This window comes from Falco punctatus, assembly GCF_963210335.1.
Source record: "Falco punctatus genome assembly, chromosome: 2".
In the NCBI taxonomy this organism is placed as follows: Eukaryota; Metazoa; Chordata; class Aves; order Falconiformes; family Falconidae; genus Falco; species Falco punctatus.
Genome location: NC_137581.1, coordinates 55,733,782 through 55,755,039, shown reverse-complemented (window position 1 = coordinate 55,755,039; position 21,258 = coordinate 55,733,782). Strand labels below are relative to the sequence as shown.

The 21,258-nt window shown below is 38.9% G+C and overlaps 1 protein-coding gene across 2 annotated transcripts in view; it reads left to right on the top strand.

Moving 5' to 3' along the window:
- Positions 1-21,258, top strand: part of ABCC4 (ATP binding cassette subfamily C member 4 (PEL blood group)) — a 167,568-nt gene that overhangs the window by 119,754 nt on the left and 26,556 nt on the right. Inside the window, exons 23-28 of one of the 2 annotated variants that reach the window (XM_080374996.1) lie at positions 3,319-3,429; positions 4,915-5,015; positions 7,187-7,378; positions 11,699-11,854; positions 15,834-15,923; positions 16,392-16,564. In XM_080374996.1, the coding sequence (XP_080231122.1) occupies positions 3,319-3,429; positions 4,915-5,015; positions 7,187-7,378; positions 11,699-11,854; positions 15,834-15,923; positions 16,392-16,564 (823 nt within the window). Of the gene's footprint in view, positions 1-3,318; positions 3,430-4,914; positions 5,016-7,186; positions 7,379-11,698; positions 11,855-15,833; positions 15,924-16,391; positions 16,565-21,258 lie in introns of those variants that run through there. The other variant, XR_013925943.1, reaches the window with a different exon arrangement.

The window sequence follows — 21,258 nt, the reverse complement described above, 5'->3', positions numbered from 1 at the left end:
ATAAGCTATATTATGAAGCATTTAATATTAAGTACTGTGCTAGGAGTGGGCAGACATGATTAATATAAATTATACTGGAAAAGTTTCATAAATCTAACTTCTTTTTTTACTTTGAGCAGCTTTCAGGGCTTAAACCTAGTATATGGTATTAACATGTGATTCTTTATCGTTATCAATTAAATGTTCTCTATTACAATGTTTTTCAAGATGCAGAATGCAAGTTTTGGATTTTGTGTTTGTTAGGTAAGATCTTGAATTTCCTTTATCATAAGATGCACAAGTATATTGTACAGCTTATTTGTGATTTATAGACCTCTAAGGTTTCAGACCAGACCAGCTGATCTTTTCTGAACTACAGTTTATCACGGGGCTGTAGAATCATGCAGACTGACCTCTGTGTTGAGCCCAGCAACTTGTGACCTGTCTTCCAGGAAGGCGCCTCCAATTTTGAATTCCCCATTTCTTAATATTTTCAAGTTGCTAGTTATCTGGCCAAAGTAATGTTACAGTAGCTGACAGCAGGGGAACACAAAGTTGTTTTTTAAGCTTTGTATTAAAAGACAGCTTTATTCAGTAACTGCATATAAAAGTTTCACTATACAAAAAGGAACCTGCTTTTGAGATCAAGCTTCAGTGCTTATAGTTGTACTCTTTTATGTACCTACGTGCTTCATCTTGGTGTCTTTCCCAACAGAGAATTGGGGGTGTACCAGCTTGCTTAGTGTGTGTTCAGTTTTTGGTCCTCAAAGGGAATATGAGCCAGCAGTGTGTCTGGGCAGCAAAGAAGGCTGACAGCTGGGCTGTGTTAACAGGAGCACAGCTAGTGGGAGGAGGGAAGTGATTATCCCCCTCAGCACTTGTTAGGCCACATCTGGAATACTGCATCCAGTTATGGACCCCCAGCTACAGGAAACACTCTTACAAACTCGTGTGAGTTCAGTGGTCAGGAGACTAAGAAGAGGGATCTCCCTCTGAGGAGAGGCTGAGGAAACTGAGCTTGTGCAGCTTGCAGAAGAGAAGGCTTACAGAGGATTTAATAGCTGCCTTCCAGTACCTGCAAGGATGTTACCAAAAAGATAATCGGGGTCTTCACAGTGGTGCATGGTGGGAGGAGCAAGAAAATGAGTGTAAGTTGCAACAAGAGCGGTTTCACATGGATACAAGGCAAATCTATTTCACTATGAGGACAGTCAAGCAGAGGAGCAGGTTGCCCAGAGACATTGTGCAGGCTCCATCTGTGTCCATTTTCAAGACCTGAACTGCATAAAGCATGGAGCAACGTGGTTTGACCTCGGAGCAGACTGTGCATGGAACAGGAGTTTGAACCAGAGACCTCCTGAGTTTGCTTCCATCCTAAATGATTCTTTGATACTAAATGTGTGCAAGAAGTAACCAACTACCTTTCATACTAGCTCACAAAGTTGGAGTGCTGAGTTCTTAAGTCTCCCAAAGAATTTTGAATTCTTTCCTGCATTGCAAAAGAGTCTCCCAACCAGCAACGGATTTGTTCAGCGCTTTTGGGTGAAATGGTATCCTCCTGTCTATTTAGGGCTGAGCCTGGGAAACAGGACAACCCTCTTTCAGGGATGCCTATTAATTTGATATTAAATAATCTTGAGATAAATATCTAAAAGGCTTACTGAGGTTTGACCAAACCTAAGTTTCCTTCCTGCCAGTACAACATCTCTATAAGCAAGCTCATAAGTCATCAGAAGTTACACCATGATGAGTCTTCGGTAGTCCCCGTGATTGCCATATTCCTTCCTGCATGCACAGTGACGCTGGTTATACAGGGAGGTTGCAGAATGACCATCCCAAGCTGGCAGTTTAGTGCACTTTCCTGGACAGCAGGATCAATGGAGCAAAACCTTGGAGCTGAAAATCCTACAACCCAAGTGTTCCGTTTCCTGGTCTTATAAGTACAGTATTGCACCAAAAATGACCTTTCCTGTCACCAGGAAGCCACTGTAGGCTTTTTCCAGGGACACTTGGCTCCTGGGTTTCAGAGAGGTACCTATATTATCATGGTGAATTCCATTTCTGGAAGTAGGTTTGTGACTTGATGAGGCACTCTTCTGCATATGTCATTCTGTGTGCCTAAGTATATGACTGCCCATCAGACCATATCAAATGTCTTGTTTAATGAAACCGGCTGCTGGATGTGTGTTCAGGCATAGGCAGTTAGAGCTGACGTAAATGGAACTAAGAGGTTACCAGCTTTGGACCTCACCTGGCTGCCTCTTGTCATCCTTGCTCTTTCCCTCCGCTGCCCTCCAGAAGTGACATGGAGTTCTGTTGACTGAATAGTTGGTTTGGTCACCCCGTAATCTGGCCATCCAAAATGATCTGGCTTAAAACCAGACTTACCTCCTCACGTTTTATTTTATTTTTATTATAATTTTTTTGTGTGTAAAAGGGAGAATTTCTTCAGTTTTAATCTTTCCCGGCACTGGCCTAAGGAACACTGAAACAGTTGAAGCAGCGCTGATCTTATGACAAGCAATGCAGAAAGGGTTGGAATGGTAACCCTCTTGCTGTGACTTGGTAACAGCTGGAACAATTCATCTGACCGCAGCCTAAGCAATAAATAATGCCATACTTTGCTATGGCTACTTGACTTCTGGTTTTAGCCCTGAATTCAAACACTTCGCCTTCTGTATGGCAATGTCTTTTCCTGCCGTCTCTCGTAGTATATCTATCTGGGATGGAATTTAGCACCAAACTGTGGAGTCCTGGATGTGGGTGCCCAGTGGACATGTCCACCTGTGAGCTTTCCCAAAAGTACCTATGTGCATTTAGTCAATCGAATAGCTCTGTAACCCCACTGGCTGTATTGAGCAGCTCTTACGGGAGCTTAACCAGCTGCAGCTGCCTTCTGAAGACTTGGGTCTGACAGCTGTGTTGTGCGATGTTCTAGGTAAAAACTTATAGAGTGTACAAGTGTACAGCTACAGCAGTGTAGTTGTACTTCTGCTTTTTGTATAAGACTCCCGAGTCCACCAGAGTTAAAAAAAGGCTTCCGTTTTAAGGAAGCAGACCATGCTTCAGGCCTTGACGACTTCTTTTTCTTCCTAGTACTGTATGTTATACTCGCTGTGGTCCTGTTGTACTTGCTATTGGTGTGAAAACTATGTTAGACCATTATGAGAAAACTGGACAATGTTCTGATCATCATCAGTCCATGCAGACATGCACTTGAGGATTGCAATGCTGTTTTTTAACAACTTACAGTATTAACATAAATTAATTTAGTAATAATTATACAGATTGGTTTTCTAATAATCCACTGTTCTTATGTCTTTGTAAAATACACTTTAGAGGCCTGGTTTCTATTTTTGACGACCTCGAGGTGGTTCGCTGTGCGTCTGGATGCCATCTGTGCCATTTTTGTTATAGTGGTTGCTTTTGGTTCCCTGCTTCTCGCCAAGAGTAAGTACAGATGTTAGAAAAAGTTCACTCAGTAATTACCATGTATAGTAATGTCTAATTCTTTTTCATAGATTGCTGTTTCCAATTGTTTAAGGACTGTAATTAAGTTAAATGTTTCTTTCTAGATCATGATCTCTTCCTCAGTCTAGGGCATTGGGGCTGTATCTGCTTTCTTGCAAATACTGGAGGCAGTTCAGACATCTTCCGGGCTTAGGCATGCATCCACCATCATCCCCAAATGTACAGACAGACTTGAAGAGCTGTAGTCTTCACTTTTGAGATTCTGACTTTCAGAGCAATAAAAACAAATAAATGTTTTTCTTTTTCCCCACCTTTGCCTTTCTTTTTTAGGCCTACATGTCTTTGCTTTTCATACTGAAACACCCACAGAGCTGCTTCTTAACAACTTTTTCCTTTCTACATATGGCACAGTAGGCCAAAAGGCAAGCTAAAATTCCTAGGGATATTCTTCTAATATCTCGGGTCAGCAGGATAGGCCAGTTCCAGAAAGAAAATAGCCTTGTAATAATACGTTTTATGTTCACTGTCGCTCATGAACTGTCATTAGTGTATGCATCATCCAGGATGTAATTGGGTTAGATGTACTAGAATGAGATAGTCATCTAAAATATGAAGGAAGGAGTAATTACCTTGGACATGAAAATTAGCACTAATTTGCTGGTTTTGTTTCTTTTCTTTTTCCTTTGAATAAGTTCTATATATGCATGTGTGTTTTAAAATTTGAACACTGCTGCTCAACACTGAAAATTTTGAGCTAAGTTTGATGTTATTAGAATGCAAAAGACAAGTCAAAACAATGGTCCTGAATCTTTCTTTGCCTCTGGATAAGGAGTAGCTCTCTTGAAGTCAATAAAGCTACGCTAGGATAAAGTTCAAGTAAGACAGAGGACAATCATGCTTAATATTGGGGCAGACAATTCATTTGTTTTGTGAGAGGTAGACCCACTGAACACAATAAATGTTTATATAAACAGGGGAATAAATATTCTGTCCTGTTATTTTATCTGATCACTTACAAGAGTACAGAGTTGATGTAAATGTTCTTAACTTACTTCAGAATCCTTTAATGCTAATTTTTTGCTTAGGTTTAGGGGCTGATCTAATTCCCTTAGAAAAAAAATGAAAAGTTGCTAATGCTCTGCCAGACAGGGATGACCCTAACAAGCTATGTAAATATGGTCTTGAGACTGAAATTCAGTTTTTAGATAAAATGCCAGGCCAAGGAGAACTGGTATTATCTTTTCAAATATACAGACAATTTCTAAAACTTAGCAAAAAAAATGCAGTAAGTAGCTGTTCTGCCTGGAGCTATTTGTTGCAGAGATGGCAGGTACAGTGTAACCAAACAGAATTCTGGCTGTGATACTTCCATCACGTAAGTAACCTCATGAAAGTTAAGTTAACTAGGACTTTGTGTAATTACCAGTGTACCTATTTGTTTCTCTTTTTTTCTTGGTTCTGCAGCTTTGAACGCAGGGCAGGTTGGTTTGGCGCTATCCTATGCAATCACCCTCATGGGAACATTCCAGTGGGGTGTTAGACAAAGTGCTGAAGTTGAAAACCTGGTAATGTTTATTTCTTCCTTTTCACCTCTCGGTTCCGTTTCATGGTTATGACATGAGGTCTTAATTAACTTAGGACATTAATACCTTAGCAAGTGATTGGGGCACCACTTAACAGTCCATAAAGAAAAATCGCTCCTTCTAGGGTGTAGTTTGTCTGACTGATCTTGACTGTCCATTCAGATGGATTGTGCACAGTGACTGTCCCTCTCCATTCATAGTAAGGGAGGCTTTACAATCTCCCTTTACAGCAGAAAGGAGACTGTCTAGTTACAATGCAATTGCATTACAACTTGCTAAAATCCCAGCAAATGAATCCCTCTCTGTAAGTAAGTTTTTTAACTGGTGTGTGTGTGTGTTAATTTATTATTATTTATTATTGTATTTTTAAATTTTATTTATATCCCGCATTGCATTTTAAGGTCCTGTTAGTTTGTTGTAAAAGCTTATATCTTCTTAATTTGTTTGAACTTAAAAAATGTTTGGAAGTATTTGTTTATATTCAGCTGAGAGGATTGTGTGGTTTCCAAAATATGTAAAGTAAAACGCCTTCCACCAATTTACAATATTTACTAGTATGTTCCAGTTTGCCTATTCACTTTCTTCAGTTACTATATAAGAAAAAAGACTGTAAAAAGGACGTATTGAACATAAACCTGGGGGGTTTGTATTGTGTTGACACCTGAAAGTTACTTGTAATTATGATTTGCTAGGCATAGCCATAGCCTAGGTAATAGAAAATTTGTAGAAGTTACAAAGCCATGTTTAATAACAGATAAAATTAATAATAGTGTTCAGTTTGTATTTTTTTGTCTAGCACATTGCTTCTTCAAAGCATTTGTCAGACATGAATAAACTAGTAGTGACAGACTTTGTTGAGAAGTGTGAACAAAGCTTTCAGGTTTTTTCATACCAGCTGGGAAGTTTTGGAAGCGTCAGGTCTGTGGGGCTCTCTTATGTAGCAAGTTACGCTCTTGGAGTCTGTGATTTAGAATACTTTGGAGGAGAAAGGCTTGCCATTCACTAAGCTGGCTTTGAGGTGGAATGCTGATCATTTTGTGGAGCTATGATTAGCGTCAACTTCTTTGACAGGTGGACATCCACCAAATATCCCTTGTTATTAAAGACTGACTACATTTTGGGGAGGCAAGAACGTTTCCTTTCTATCCTGCTCCATTATTCCTTCCTTATGTGTTTGCTTTTGTCCTTGGAGCTTATTTTGTAATGTGGGAAGGGTAGGTGGCAGTGAGGTCAGAGAACTTGCTGCCAGGTGACCTCTGCCCTTAAAGCCACTCCAGGCAACATATGCCTACTGGATACCTTTATGATGTTTTCTTTTCAGAATCCATCTGTGAGTGGATACCATTAAATACTGTTAATTGTGTTGAGAAGATGTATGGGTGAAGATGCACACCAGAGCCTAAAACAGAACTTTTATTTTTTGCCTAAGGGGAAAAAAGTGTCTAGATAGCTCATCTTCAGTTTCTTCTCCTTTCCGTAAGATCAGAGGCATCACAAAATATTGCCATTTCTTTCCTATTTGGCATAAATTACATAGGAAAACAAGTTTTACTGCATACAAGTCACTAATAATATGGTGACCACTGTCTTGAATTGTGGGGTTGCTTGTGACAAACATATTTGAAAGATTTACGGAGGGTGAACACAGTTGTAATGATGAGGACAAGAAAAGGGACGATGAAGCTGGTAGCTTGATGCTAATACCTATCGTGTGTCTGCCTGTAGCTCGTATGGAGGTTTAATTTCTAGCTTTGTCTTCCCAACACAGAATGAAATGATGAAATGGTGTCATCTTAGCCAAGATTGACAGACAATTCTCATAGCTTCTATTTCTTAATAATTATGCATGACTTAGATTTGTAATTAATCCCACTGATTAGAAATTAATGTTTAGGTATGGATTTATGCATAATGATAGATCTGGGTCTGTAGTAGGACATGAGATGCATTCTTTCCACTTTTTCAGTTGTATAAAGTAAGTGTAGGATGGTACCAAATCCTCTTACCTGTGCTTAAAAGAAAAGTTCTGGAATAATATGCATTGAATCTTTATAGTAAAGATACACACACACACATATTCATATGCATGTAGTATTTGCAATATATGCAGTAAGCTGAAGTTTACATATATATGTCTTCTGTCCTCCCCTTAGATGATATCAGTAGAAAGAGTAATGGAATACACAGAACTTGAAAAAGAAGCTCCTTGGGAGACCAACAAGCATCCACCACCTGAATGGCCAAGCCAAGGAATGATTGCATTTGAAAATGTTAACTTCACTTACAGTCTAGATGGACCTTTGGTGTTAAGACATTTGTCTGTTTTAATTAAACCAAAAGAAAAGGTATGTATACGGCTGTCTTTGGCCATTCACAGAAAGATGCTACAAGAAGCTGTATGATTAAAATACATTATAAAATATGTGGATGTTAGAAAATTAGTAAGTGTTCTTTTAAAAAATAAGTCTTAGTCATATTTATTAACAAAAGTTGGAGCCTGTTTATTTCTTGTAAGTGCATCATAAATGCATCTGGGAACATGACGTTTCTGTCTGTGAAAATAAAGGGTTAAATGTATTCAGTAGTTTTCTGATAAAATTTGGGTTCTGTCAGAAAGTTGCAGACATTCAAAATACCAGCTAAGCCCAAAATGTTTGTTCAAGTCCAAATGCAGTGGAAGTGCGTTAGGAAATCAGGGATTCAATAGAGGGAACATAAACGGAATGAAGGTTGTCAACAAACAAGGTGAGCAGAGACAATTAAAGATAAGGAATGTGCATGCTCCTGCACAGAGCCTGAAATGGAAGAGAGAAGAAAGAAATACAAATCAGTTGCATAACTTTAGAATTGTGATTTTATTTCGGTTCCTTTCGGCTACCAATCCAATTAACTGTTGCCATTAATTAGATTGGTAGCCAAAAGAAACATAGAAATAAAACTCTTCCTCCTCTGCTAATTTGACTCTTCCTCCCCAATTTTGACTCTATCCCAGCTGAAAGAGTGCTGCAGGGAAGGTCTCCCCCACAGACAAAATTAAATTAGAGCCCTGCAGTGTTAATTTGTGCTTTGCTACATTTCAAATGCACATGTACTTTTTTGATTAGGATATCTTCCCTAGGAGGCTAGTTCAACTCTCTACAGTCATTGGCCTGGCCTCATTTGTAACATGCTTTTCCATTCAGTCCCAAACCTGTTTCATTCATCAAGTGGACCTTTTTAATAACATGCATGTTACAAGAATTCAACCCAGCTTTGCTGCGTGGAGATGAGTTCATGGAATTAGGTATGGGTGGATTAAAAATGGTGTTTAAGAAGGAGAGCAAAAGGGATGTTTATATGCTCTCTACTCTTCTTGCCTATGGGCCATCTCTCTAGCTGTTACATATTACTGCAATGTAATAGCAGACAAGACGACTTACATTTCTTAGTGAGAGACTGAAATAAAATAAAATTTAAAAAAAACGGAAGCAAGAGATATTAGCAATGTATGACTCAACCCTTGATGGGTGCAGGAGGGAGAGGGATGACTGGGGGTATTTGTTTTTGCTGAGTGATTATGCTGTGGTTGTGTCATCCTGAAGTGAATTTGTCTGCCTTGAAACTATTGCCAAGAACTTGTGTTTATTTTCTATGATGTTCTGCACAATACTGCAGTAGACTGCCACTGTGTAAAAGAAATCTCCCAAGCATCTGTGTTCCTTATATTGGTTTTAATTATGGAGAAGAGTCTCTTTGGAAGCACGTTTCCAAATCTGCTAGGGATTCTGCCCGTGCAGCTGTCAGTGAGACCTCTTCTGCCTGTTGAGACCCCTGGGTCATACAGATAGATTTCTGGTGGCTGCAGTGCCACTGGCAGGATAAATGAGTTTAAACTTCTGCCGTGCTTGAAGGTTTTCTTGTAGCCCCCGCAGTGCCCAATTTGGGAAGCTGTAGGTAGAGTAGGAATGGAGGAGGTGATTACTAGCAGATCACTCATGCATTAGGGTCTCTTTTGATCTGCTTGTCTCAGCATTCGGTATTTCCCTACAGTCAAAGCAGGCTAGGAGGGACCCTCTTTGACCATCTTTGCTAACCTAGGGTAGTCTACCGGAGACAGACCGGAGGGCGCTTGTGTAAGGAGCTCTGCCAGCAGCTGGCTGTGATTGACCTCTTCAGCTACTGTAGCTGCAGCAGCAGCAGGTTAGCATGTTCCGCCTTGGGTTTTAAACACCACTGTCTTTGTTTTAGGGTGCTTGTGAATGCTTATTGACTAATATATTGTTAAATGCACCTTGTCCAGACAGATCCTAAATCTGAGGATGTGGCTACATGAAAAAGTTAGAAGGGTAAGGGTCTAGATTTACGGTATGGCAGCTGTTCACGTAAATACTCTCACAGCACTGCACGAAAGGGAGGTTGCCTGAGGGATAACAAAGACACGAGCAGTTTCAGTGGAGTAGCTGACATGCTGTAAATCTCGCTCTCATTTTTTGTACAGCTCTGCTTTGAAGTACAGGTGACGCTTGAGCAACGATGAGCCCAGTGTAATGGGTGTACTCCTATGTATGCATATGGCTTACATTGGGCAACAAAATCCTGGCCGTGTGATTCCTGCTAGGTGGCTGGGACTTCCATTTGCAGGCTGTTGCTGTACTTGCTCTGGCTGTGAACATGGGCCTCTGAAGAATACAGTGTATTAAAAAAAAATACTATGTGCATACTGAGAGCTGTTTCAAATTCATGTCAATTTTCAGCAGCCTGTAGTCAATTGGACCAAAAATACAAATAGATTCCTTTAAATACTGAAGAGCATAGTCCTTTCATTTGATGCCAGACTGAAAGTGGGATTTTGACAATATGCAGAGCAGCTGCATTTTTATTTTAAGTATCAATGTATTTTTTATATTTTTCTTTATATCCTTAATACAATACTTTATATCACTGACATTTACAGAGAAACAATTGAACTTTTATTTTCACAACTCTGGGTGTCTGTGTTCACCATTCAGCGTTTTCCTTCTGAGCTGTAGTGTGTCTGTTCAGAACTATTTTTCCATTGTTTCACTGATACCGTTTAGATTACTAGACATTTTATCATTTATTGCAACAGATTTGCTTATATTAGGCTGTGTCTTTAAGAATAAGCACTGTATAAATGTTAATTAGTTTATATACAATAGTGCAATAATGAATTGTTGGATTAAATTGTTGAATCGGAAAATAGAAGTACAAAACACCTTTTAGATTGTGCAGCCTGGGTTGCTCACTGCAGTATACTTTTTTAGTGTTTTGTGTATTTTTGATTAAATGTGGACACTGCTGCTTTGTCTGAGCTTAGTGTCTTTGACTATTAGAGAGTTTCTTCTTGCTCTTCAATGTGGTTTCCTGTGTTTAATTTCATTCCAGCAGTCATTACTGCATACATCTGAGTCTCAGGCAGTGGGTAATTGCCCTCTGGTGTCTGTACGTATACTCATGAAGATTTTCATGTTTCTTCCCTTCTGCACCCCAATCACTTCACGAGGCTATATTGTACATGTTTAATCCTCATAAATCCTTCCTCATCCAATCAGTATCTCCAACCCATATTAATTTTATGTTTCACTTCTCTGAACTCTTTCCAGCGTGTTGATTTCTTTCTGGAAAGGTAGCGATTCAAACTGAGTGCAGGAAATAACAAAACCTGCCAGATCAGATCTGTGTAGATGGTTACACCCATCACCTTCTCCGATACAATTGATTACCGTGTATTGTTTTCTCTAAGAATCCTTTACCTGAAGACAATATTTTAAAATGTTTGTTCTTCAAGTAGTATTTAATCACCACTAATTATATGTCTCATTTATTAATGGGCCGACTTTCTCCTGAGTGTTGGTTTCATATGAAATATTTGTAGGTCTTAACCCCTTGTCAATTAAGTTAGCAAACCCATATTTTCTGTTGTCTCTACGTTTTTTTTTCTGAAATAATTTTTTTTTTCACATTGTGTACAGCTTCTGATTTTTCTTTGGGAGTATACAGAAGCCTGAATCACTATGATTTTATTATTCACTGTTTCTTCTGTTTGGAAGGGAATCACAACTTGCTCACATGGCCTTGTAGTTTCAATACTTGTGTCCTCTGTGCTGAAGCTGTCTGAAGCGTGAATACTGGTCACAATCCTGCTAGTTTTGGTTTTAGAGTTTGAGTACTTTAAAGTACTTTACCTTAACCATACTAACCAAAATCAGTCTCAGTTATTTAAGTTGGGAAGACGGCGAATATGTTGTTCCCAAAGTGCTTTATGGGAGTCCTTTTTTGGGTGGAGAAGTAGATGCATGCCTGAAATGATTTGCCTAACATCACCCAGCAAACCAGGTTTAGTATAAAAATTAGCAGCCTTGAATCACATAACTCTATACACCGTGCCACTTCATTTTGTTTACACAATGAAACACCACACATTAAGGGAAAATCTTCCACCTTTGAACGTGATCAAAGAAATTTTTGTGTATCCAAATGTCACCTGAATCCAAACTAACTGGGGAGGGAGGTTTCTTCCTCTTGGAAAAATGTTAATTATAAAGAAGTTTTATTTGGTCCTTGTTCTACTATAAATCCTGTGATGTTGTAAAACTGTTGCTTGACAAAATAATTTATTCTGAAAAGCTCATAGTTTAATTGTACAAGCTTGGCTTGCTCTGTAGGTTGGAATAGTGGGAAGAACTGGAGCTGGGAAAAGCTCTCTGATAGCAGCCCTCTTTCGCTTGGCGGAACCCGAAGGAAGGATTTGGATTGATAAATACTTGACATCAGAGCTAGGACTCCATGACTTGCGGAAGAAAATTTCAATTATACCTCAGGTAAGAGAGTGACTTGGTCTGCTATAAACATTGTCAATATAATGCTGTAGTATTTAAAATGCCTTGTTGGTATATATTCCCCCTGCACCCCTGTATGCAGTAGACTTAGAAACTTTAGCAAAGCGTTATTCTTACTTGAGTAAGGTCTTTACTATTTTAAGGTAAGCGTAGTCAGCTTTGGGGACTGGAGCAATTTCTTCCTAGTTTTGTTCCCCATCTAATTTTCTGGAATACTTATGAGTAGGTGTTAGCAGTATGCTGTCCTCCTGTAGTCTGGGAAAGAACAGAGAAAATCTGACAGGAATATAGCAGTCTTCAAAAGTCCTCTGAAGTCACTTGATCCTTTGCAGAAATTCCTACCTGATGCATTACATGAAGCTTCCTTAGTGAGGGACTTTGAGGGACCATTTTCACACCCCTGTACAAACCGACTGAGGCTAGACCTGTAAAGAGTAAATGTGCTAACTAGAAGTGAGCCACCAGCCTTTCCACTATTTAGAAATGGTTGGACAGGAGGAGACCAAGGGAACAGACAAAAGAGTGGGTCATTATGGCTCATAAACAAAAATTTGATGAGTTTTAGAAGCTGAATGTGGGAAAGGCTGCAATACAGGAAAAAAACTAAGGCGGTTTTGGGAATAGCCTCATCTCTGGTGCTGGAGCCGAAGAAGGGAAGTTCGCAGAAGTCCAGTAGGTCATAGGTCTTCTCTTCTACGGTCTTACTTTCAAATGAGACATTGAATCAGAGAAGTGTTAGGTATGAGCTCAAAACTTCTGAAGGCAGAGCCTATGCAGGTTACCATGTTTCATGAGAGCTCTGATACTTTCTGTGATCATTTGCTTTCCACTGGAGCAGGAGGAAGAGGGAAAAGTTCATATGCCACAAGTGCAAAGTCAGGTTTCTGGAAAATAATTTGTCTGGAATGTTCTAGCAGGTAGATGGAACAGTAGGCTGGAAACTAGAGGAATTTGTTTGCCATGTTTAGCATTAATTCTCAGATCTCTGTATTTTATTACAAAAACTGTATTTAGAGTCCTTATATCATCTTGTATCTGAAAGTTTGCTAGCCTCTTGGCAGGATGGCACTTAGAGCGTATTACTTTCTTATAATTGAGAATCTGATAAAAATAGTAATGAACAGTTGTTCTAAGCCTCTCTTGATTACCTGCTTCCCCCCCCCCCCCCCAAGAACAGAAGTCAGAGAAAAGAAGCAGCTATGCTATTATTAAAAAAAAAAAAGTTACTCCCTTGTCAACTGGGTTGTTGCCTGATGCAGGATGTCTTTTGTTTCTCCATACTGAAGGCTTTGTTGTTGCATAGTGGAGATACTCACTGGAACTAGTCATCTTTTGTATGTAAAGAAGACTACATGGATTTAAGTTCCACTTTTTTTCTTTGTGTGCAGCATTCTTTTCTCCTGAAAGCAGATGATCATCAGTTCATTCAGTCTAGTTTTTTGAAAGCCTTACCCATAGCTATTGCAGGTGATATCTACGTTTGGAAGAATTCAACCGAGCTGAATAAAATAAGAGTACAGAGACAGAAAAACTGCTGGTCAAATATAGTTTCTACATGTTGAGCGATGCAGATGCTCAAAGTTCACTGCTTTTAATTATAGGGGGGGGTTCATACAATGGTGTATTGACATGGTTGTAAAATTATTTTAATCCAGTTGAATTCTGTGACATTTATTAAGTTTATATGATAGAGTTTTCATCATGGTCCCAAAGGGTTTTAAGTGTCCAAAGGCTAGCAGGTAGCATTTCTTTTCCACATAAGGGATGACTTGTTTCCACTAAAAATGTGAAAAACTATGAAGTGGTGGCAGTAAGAACAGGATGAGGGTTTGGAATAAGGTTTATACTGTAATTAACCGAGTGATAGGCATTGTCTTGTACTGTGTTAATAGTAATGTCAATAATAGAGACAGTAATATAACATTAGTTACTTTGCAGCAAATATTTTGTTATGTGGGGAGTTAAGAAACCAGAGGGAGAGATGCTTATTAAAATTATGGCATAGAACATGCTAAACAGAGCCATTCCTAGAGAGTGATGAGGCAAGAATGAAGTTTTCTTATATGTGAGTTTAAATACCTGCCTGGTGAAATAAAAATGTGCTTAGGCTTCTAATTGCTTGCTTGGATGGAGCTGTGTGAAGGTTGTGTTTGTAAATCTTTTCTATGCAAATGTTGTCTGCCTCCCTGACTGCAAGCATTTTTACAACAATTATTTACAGGTTTGTCTTATTACTTTCCTCTCATAAACCAGACTATTTTAAATAATAATCTGTGTCAGAAATGATAATTAAAAAATATCCTTATCTTCTGTTGCAGTACGTGTCTGTAGTTAGGACTTTTATAATAGTTACGAACACTTTATATATTCAGCCTCTTATTTTGCCAACCTATAAAAATGGATTGAAAAGGAAAATAAACGTAACAATACCTTCAAAACACACCAAAACGTGTATTAAAATATGTATTGTTAAACAAATTACTTTCTAGGTGGTTTTGAAAGAAAAATGTTCTTTAACCTGTTACTGTTTTTTAACTGCTTTTGTTCATTCAGCAGGTTTTTAGTAACATGTTGCCAATACAGCAGATAGTTTCAAATAATTGGCATGTTATGTCAAGAAACACATACATTCTTTTACATTGCTTGTGGCACGTTCTGTCTTTGTTAATCCTTTTATACCACTTAGAGTAGTTCAGAAATGAAGGCACATAAAAGGGTGAAGGTCTAAATTCTGTTCTGATTTGCTGCAGCTCTTTGGAGCTGGGCATCACTAGGGTTAGATGGGGCATAAGTCACGGCAGAGGTTAATCTCAGAGTAAGCTGAAGTTATCTGATGCGAGTTAGACTTTATTTCCTAGGGGAGAAAAAAAGAAAACGTTCTGCATAAGATTTCTCCAATTTAAAGAAGACTGGCAACATCGTGTATGGTCTCCATTTGTGATTAGCACTGTTACAGCTTTTGACTTGTTGTTGTTGTCTTTATGTGTGGTATTAAGAGGAGTAAGCCCTAAAGTCGTGTCAGTGCATGACTCTCAGGTCTGGCAGTTCACATTAGTGAGTACTGATCTGTTGCTTAAGGAGTTGTGGACTAAAAGTAGTCTTCCCACTTCTCAAACACTACATTTTCCAGTGAAAATTGATTTATGCCCATTTGATTAATGATCTGTTATTGGTCTGACTGGGAACTGAAGTAGAACAAAACTTGCTTCGACCACAGGTAAACCCACACTGGTACCTAGATGGGAGAAGGTACTGATTTGACTCCCTGCTGTATTTTGAGTTAGAGCTTTGCCCAGCAGTGCTCCAGTTGTAAGTTTGCTTTGATGCTGTGGCAGTATAGATTCACTTCTCTGTTTGTAGGTTTAAACATTGTGTTGAAATGGTGAAAATTGTTCCTCTTAAGCTCTGGTGGTGAAATTACAAGCTCCTACGGTATGAAATGGGGAGAAAAAACAACAATCAAATAGAGAAGGAAAACCAGAAAGGCATTGTGTGCTCTTTGATTCTTCTCTGGTTTATGTACTTCAAAAACACATTTTCAAAACTGTCCAAACGTAATTTAGGAGTGTGAGCTCATTGGAAGTGGTAGTTGCTGGTTTTCATTAACAATACCAGGAGTATAGCAGTGATTTCATTTAAGTGTATATATATAGCTTGTGGCATCAAAACAGTGGCATGTAAATGCCCGTTCGAGTACTGACATAACTGTGTACAGCAATTTGCAAACAGACCTGTCCTGTTTAGTAAATTATCTTCATACAGACTGGATGAACACTTGCCTTACCTGCCCCCCCTTTCAGTATGCAATTGTGAAATACTCCTTTGCATTTCATAAAAGGTAGCTTGTTGTTGGATATTTCTGTGCTATTGTTGATATAGGTTAGTTCTGATTATTATTAAATTACCTATGGCAATATAAAACCTGTGTTTATAATGGAATGCTAATTTTACTGGGTTTTAGGAGCCTGTTTTATTCACTGGAACTATGAGGAAAAACTTAGATCCTTTCAATGAATACACCGATGAAGAGCTGTGGAATGTCTTGGAGGAGGTGACTTACTAAATCTAATAACGTTCATCTGGTATTTACAACCCAAATAACACTTTAGTGCTAGTGTGCATCGGGTTTTAGATGTTTTTCATCAGCTTTGGTAAGGACATAGCTGTTGAAAAAAGAGGACTGTTGTGTGCATGCTTTTATATGTGTGTTTGTGCATGTGTGTGTAGACGTATATTTTTATATAAGTCTTTTATGAAAAAATTACCCTTTGGGATGATGCTTTGGTTACATTTTGATTTGTATCTTAGTTTTAATGAACATTAATAGATTCTTAACAATGTGCTTTAATGTTTTTAGAATTCTAATAACTGACACACTGTGTAATCCGACTTGGCACTTACTCATTTTGTGTCAGAATATAAAAGGTAAACCTTGCATACTTATTGTTGTGTCATCAGACACACAATAGCTGATTTGAAAGAGAGTTACTCATCCTACAATATGTTGACATGTCAACAGGTGCAACTGAAGGAGGTTGTGGAAGATCTGCCTAATAAAATGGAGACGCAGCTGGCAGAATCTGGGTCTAATTTTAGTGTTGGTCAGAGACAGCTGGTGTGTCTTGCCAGAGCGGTTCTAAAAAAAAATCGGATCCTTATCATTGATGAAGCAACAGCAAATGTGGACCCAAGGTAAAAACAAAACCTGTCATATTAAGATGAGATGTTTTTTCTTCTAATATGATCATCTGTACTGTAGAGATGAACTTAAATACTTTGTATTTCTTGTAGTTTGTATTGCTATTTTGTGTTTTTAATGATAGCAACGTAATTGTCTATTCAAAATGGGGTGGTTGAGCTTTGGCTACAGAGCAGATGATATAAACTAAACGCTGAAAATATCCCTAATTTCAGTGCATTCCATAGAGCAGGGAAATTAATATTCAAAGTTTATTTGTCCTGCAGCCATAGACAAGAAGACAAGAACCTCCTTGGAAATGCACATAGTAACGTCAGAATAGCCGTGACACAAGTTGAGATCTGTTGATTTCTGGAAGAAGAGTCTCTTGGAAATAATTAATTAATTAGTTAATTATGTGCCCCACTAAAAGCCCCAAAACTAGAAAGGTGAAAAATGGCTAGAAGCAAAACCGGATACTCCTGGTTATGAGATGCTATCCCTTCAGATGGCTCAGATGTCGGTGTAATAAGTTACAGATAAAATAGGGTGGGTGGGAAGGTAAGCTGTCCTAAACACCACAGGAATTGCAAAACATATTTGGAGATGTTTGAAGCTGCAGGAGGGACTCTTTATCATTCATTATTTTGTCTTGTATAACTCAGGCCAGCAGAACTTTCCTGAATTCATTCCTGTTTGAACTAGAGCGTACTTCTAGAAGAACATCCAACCTCAATAGAAAAAAAAAAAATTCAATGACAACCCTTGTTAAATTGTTCCAATAGCTAAGTACCCCCACTGTTAATTTTTGAAACATTTGAAACGCTGGTGGAAATATTTTGGAAACAATACTGCAAACGTACTGCATCAATTAGTCTGGGCTGAATATATAGTTCCAACAAACTATGGCTTGAGGGAGAACTCGAAGTCCAAAGAGGACAATAACACAGCAAGTCCCTCAAACAGATGCATTAAGGATTTTGTATGTCATCTGGGCGTGACTCATTTTTATAACATCTTCTTGGGGGAGAAGTGGTGCCACTAGGGTAGCTTTGCAGTTCAGCTGACAGTGTATTTCTAAAACCTTTAGAGAAGTGGATTCCTTTCCCAGAGGTTCTCTTTTTTTTCTTTTTTTTTTTTCTTTTTCTCTTTTTTCTTTTCTTTTTTGGCTATTAGTTTATTTTTGGCTGAGCTCTGATAGATTAACTGTGATTAATCATAGCTGTGGAAATTTAATACCATCTTACTCATCCTCCCTATTTTGGCATCTCACATGTGTGTGTTCTCAACTTGCACTATCCATTTAATTGATCTTGATTAATGTGTGCTGCAATATATATTATAATAAGGTAAATGTTTGTTTGTATCAACTCAAGGCATAACAATACAAATAATAACTTGGAACTTCTTCTTTGAATTCAACAGTCATTATTGCCTTTTCCTTAATGTGTTGCTATAACTAGAGCCAAGTATTTTTCAGCTGTGCAATCTGATAGGACACTCATCAGGAAATGCTGATGTGGGTTGCTTAACTGAGCAGTTAGGGAGGCATTTTTGGCATGTAAGGAAAGCCTCCTCCTCTTCTGAAGCACAACCCCCATACCTGGCACCCTTGTCTAGCCTGGTGGCAAGCACACCTCGTATCAAGCACCTGGGATAGGAAACCATGGGGAGCTGCCGCCAGCTCTGGAGATGTTATTACTTTTTTTTGTTTTCTGGCTCTTGATCTCTTTGCCTCAACCACTGCTGCAACTGTGTCCCTTCTCCAGTTCAACCTGGAAGCAAATATGAGAAGGCAGGGTTTGGGGGTGAGAGGGGGAGAGAGAGGAATGAGGTGGTATGAGGCAGTGGATGTGACAGCAAGGTGAGAGGTGTGCGGTGTACCTTCCTCAGGGCTGAAGGACTCCCCACTGTGTTTCTCCAGCTCAGCTAGGCCATTCTTGTCTGCTACTGAGCGAAGCTGAGCAAAGGAGTGAAAGGAAGGAATGGAGAGTCCATCCTTCTCCCTCCTTACGTCTTCCAGCTCTCATATGTACCCTGATTTTCCCCCTTGCTCCTTGTAGCTGCCAGCTGCTCTGCATGCTGCAGGGGTGTCAGCACTGTTGTGAGGACAAGGAGGAGCTTGCCGTAAAGAAGGTTGCCCTAAGTCAGACTACTTGTATGTTTTATGTGATGACTGACAGACATTTAATTTGATCTTATCTTCTTGGTCCTGAAGCCAGCATTCTCATCCTGAAGAATGAGGTCATTTTAAAGCAGTTGAACCATTCTGGAATGTTGTATGAAATCAAGCAGAAGAGCTGAAGATCTTTCTGTAGTCACTTCTGTGATACATTGAAACAAAATCCTTAGTAACTGTGACTTTTTTTTAAATACTGTGTTGAATTTACGAAGCTTTTTGTGCGCTCACTACAGTATTATGCGTTAACTCGTATTTTTGCTGCTTATAGAGGACAAAACTTTTTGGAACCAGTCCACTGCCACGTTTTTACATTGGTTGTTCATGAAGTCTGGTAAAATCAGCCATTGCACATAGTTCAGTTCATTAGCCAGTTTAACCTTGTAAGGTTTAACCTTTCATCACATCTAACTGCTATCTCTTAACTGTTTCTCTTTTGGAGAAATTATCTAAAACCACTCAGGAATTGTATAGTGTGAGATACGCTTCCAGAACAATCCCAGGAGGACATTAGACTGAAGATAATGATTTATCCAGTGTTCCTTTCAGCAGCTTGGTTGCTTCTTATTCAAGTCATATTTATTCTTGGTCTTTAGATAGTTTTCTTTTTACAGTCATCTAATTCAGGTTACACCAGATCTTGGGTTGCTGTGAAACTTGGTGTTAGATCCTCAAACCATGGTGCCAGTGGGACAGCACCATTTTGTGCTTTCTTATTGTACTGTTCCTTGCAATAGGGAGTATTGTGGTTCCCATTTTCATATAATCAGATTAGGGTTGAGTTCTTGTCATCCAGCAGACCTGGTTTTGATATTCACGTTGCATCAGGTTGGTTTCTAATGTGCCTGAAGGATGATGGGGTTTGATTCACGGAGGTGGGTGATAGAATCACTTTGCACTTGCCTGGCCACTTTCTCAGTGTGGGTAGGTGCCACAAAATGACCATTTATGCACTGAAAAAGGACAGAAATGCTGTTCCTTTGGCAGTTTCCTAGCGGGCAGACAACTCTAATTGACATGCAGTATAGTCTCTGCACTCTGTCAGCATGTAATTCTGTACACAGAACCTTTTCTCAGTCTTTTAGATTTTCTTTCCTTTCCGGTCTTCTCCCTGAGAGTCTCCTGGAGGTTACTGATGGTACTTCTGCCTGCCACCCCAAAAACTATACTCCCAAGATCTACCCTTAACCTTAGAGAGGATCTGATTGAGATTTCATACTGTGATATTTGAAGATGGAGCTATTAGGTCTGTTTCTGATTACTTTGTAGTCTCATTTTAGAATATTTGTCACACCCACAATATGGCTAGCAGTTTCTTATTAAAGATGAGTTTATATTCAAGAAATACCTTTTTGATAGTAGTTTGATAGTATCTATTTAAGAATGGGAAGCAATTTTTACTGTAAATGTAGGAAGAGGTGGTGCTATAAGGAATGCACATAATAAAGTTACAATAAATGATTGCAGAGAACAGGGATGTTCAAGGATGAGGCATTCTCCTCTGATAACAGTAAGAATAACCTGAGAGTTCCAAATCATTTGGAACCCTTTAAAAAGTTGTTTTCAAAATTCCTGAGCAAGCTGTGATCCTCTGTGCTCCATAGTAGCTCTGCAGGAAACATCACCTTGAGCTTGACTATAAGGAAAGAAAAAGTTTTTCTTTAATTCTAGGGAATACTGAATCTTTTGTTTCTGTTTTGCTATTCTAACCATTGCAGAGAACACATCCTGCTGTCTGTATAAGTCTCTTCCCTACTGAATGTTTTCATGTATGGCCCTGATTTTTTTCTTTTGACAGTAAGAGTACTCAGGTCATTGAGGTGTTGCTGAGAAGACAGCACAAAAAGATACATGCATTAATACTGGGGTGAAAGCACTGATACTGCTATGATGTGGGACATTAATGATGAACAACTTCCTTTTCTTAAGGAGACTGTTAACACAGAGCTAGAGTCTGGCTCCGTCCTGATTTCTCATCCCTTCTCTTTCCCTGACTGAGTACTGGCCTTGGTTCAAAAGGAGAAGTTAAGAAACACCTGCTTCCCACTACGTTTTTTGCTTCTTTTAGGAAGTAGGAGCAGGAGCACTAAGCCTTCTCAGACTGCAGCCCAGAACCCAATTCTCTTAAGCTTATGACAGAGCTTAAATGTTTCTGTCCCCGCATGAAGATGACAGCATGCATGGGAACTCTTACTTAACTCTGTGTGTGTGTGTTTCTTCCTTCTCTCTGATGATTTGTCCTGTCATCAGCAAGGATCTGTCTATTCCTTTGTTGTGCCGATTGCTTAAACTAAGTTTGTAACAGAAATTATGTTCAGTCCTTCAGAGCATGAGCTTGTTCTTTCTACAGTGGAAACTTAGTTGTTACTCCGTTCCTCTAAGTCATCCTGTTCTTCCAAAGTTGTCTTTGACTACTTATTGTTAGTGCCTCCTAACATGGTGGCATCAGAACAATTCTTTTTGCTTAACTTATGAAGTGATACCAAATATTTATCATGTGCAGAAAGGTTCAATGTAGAGTACTACTTC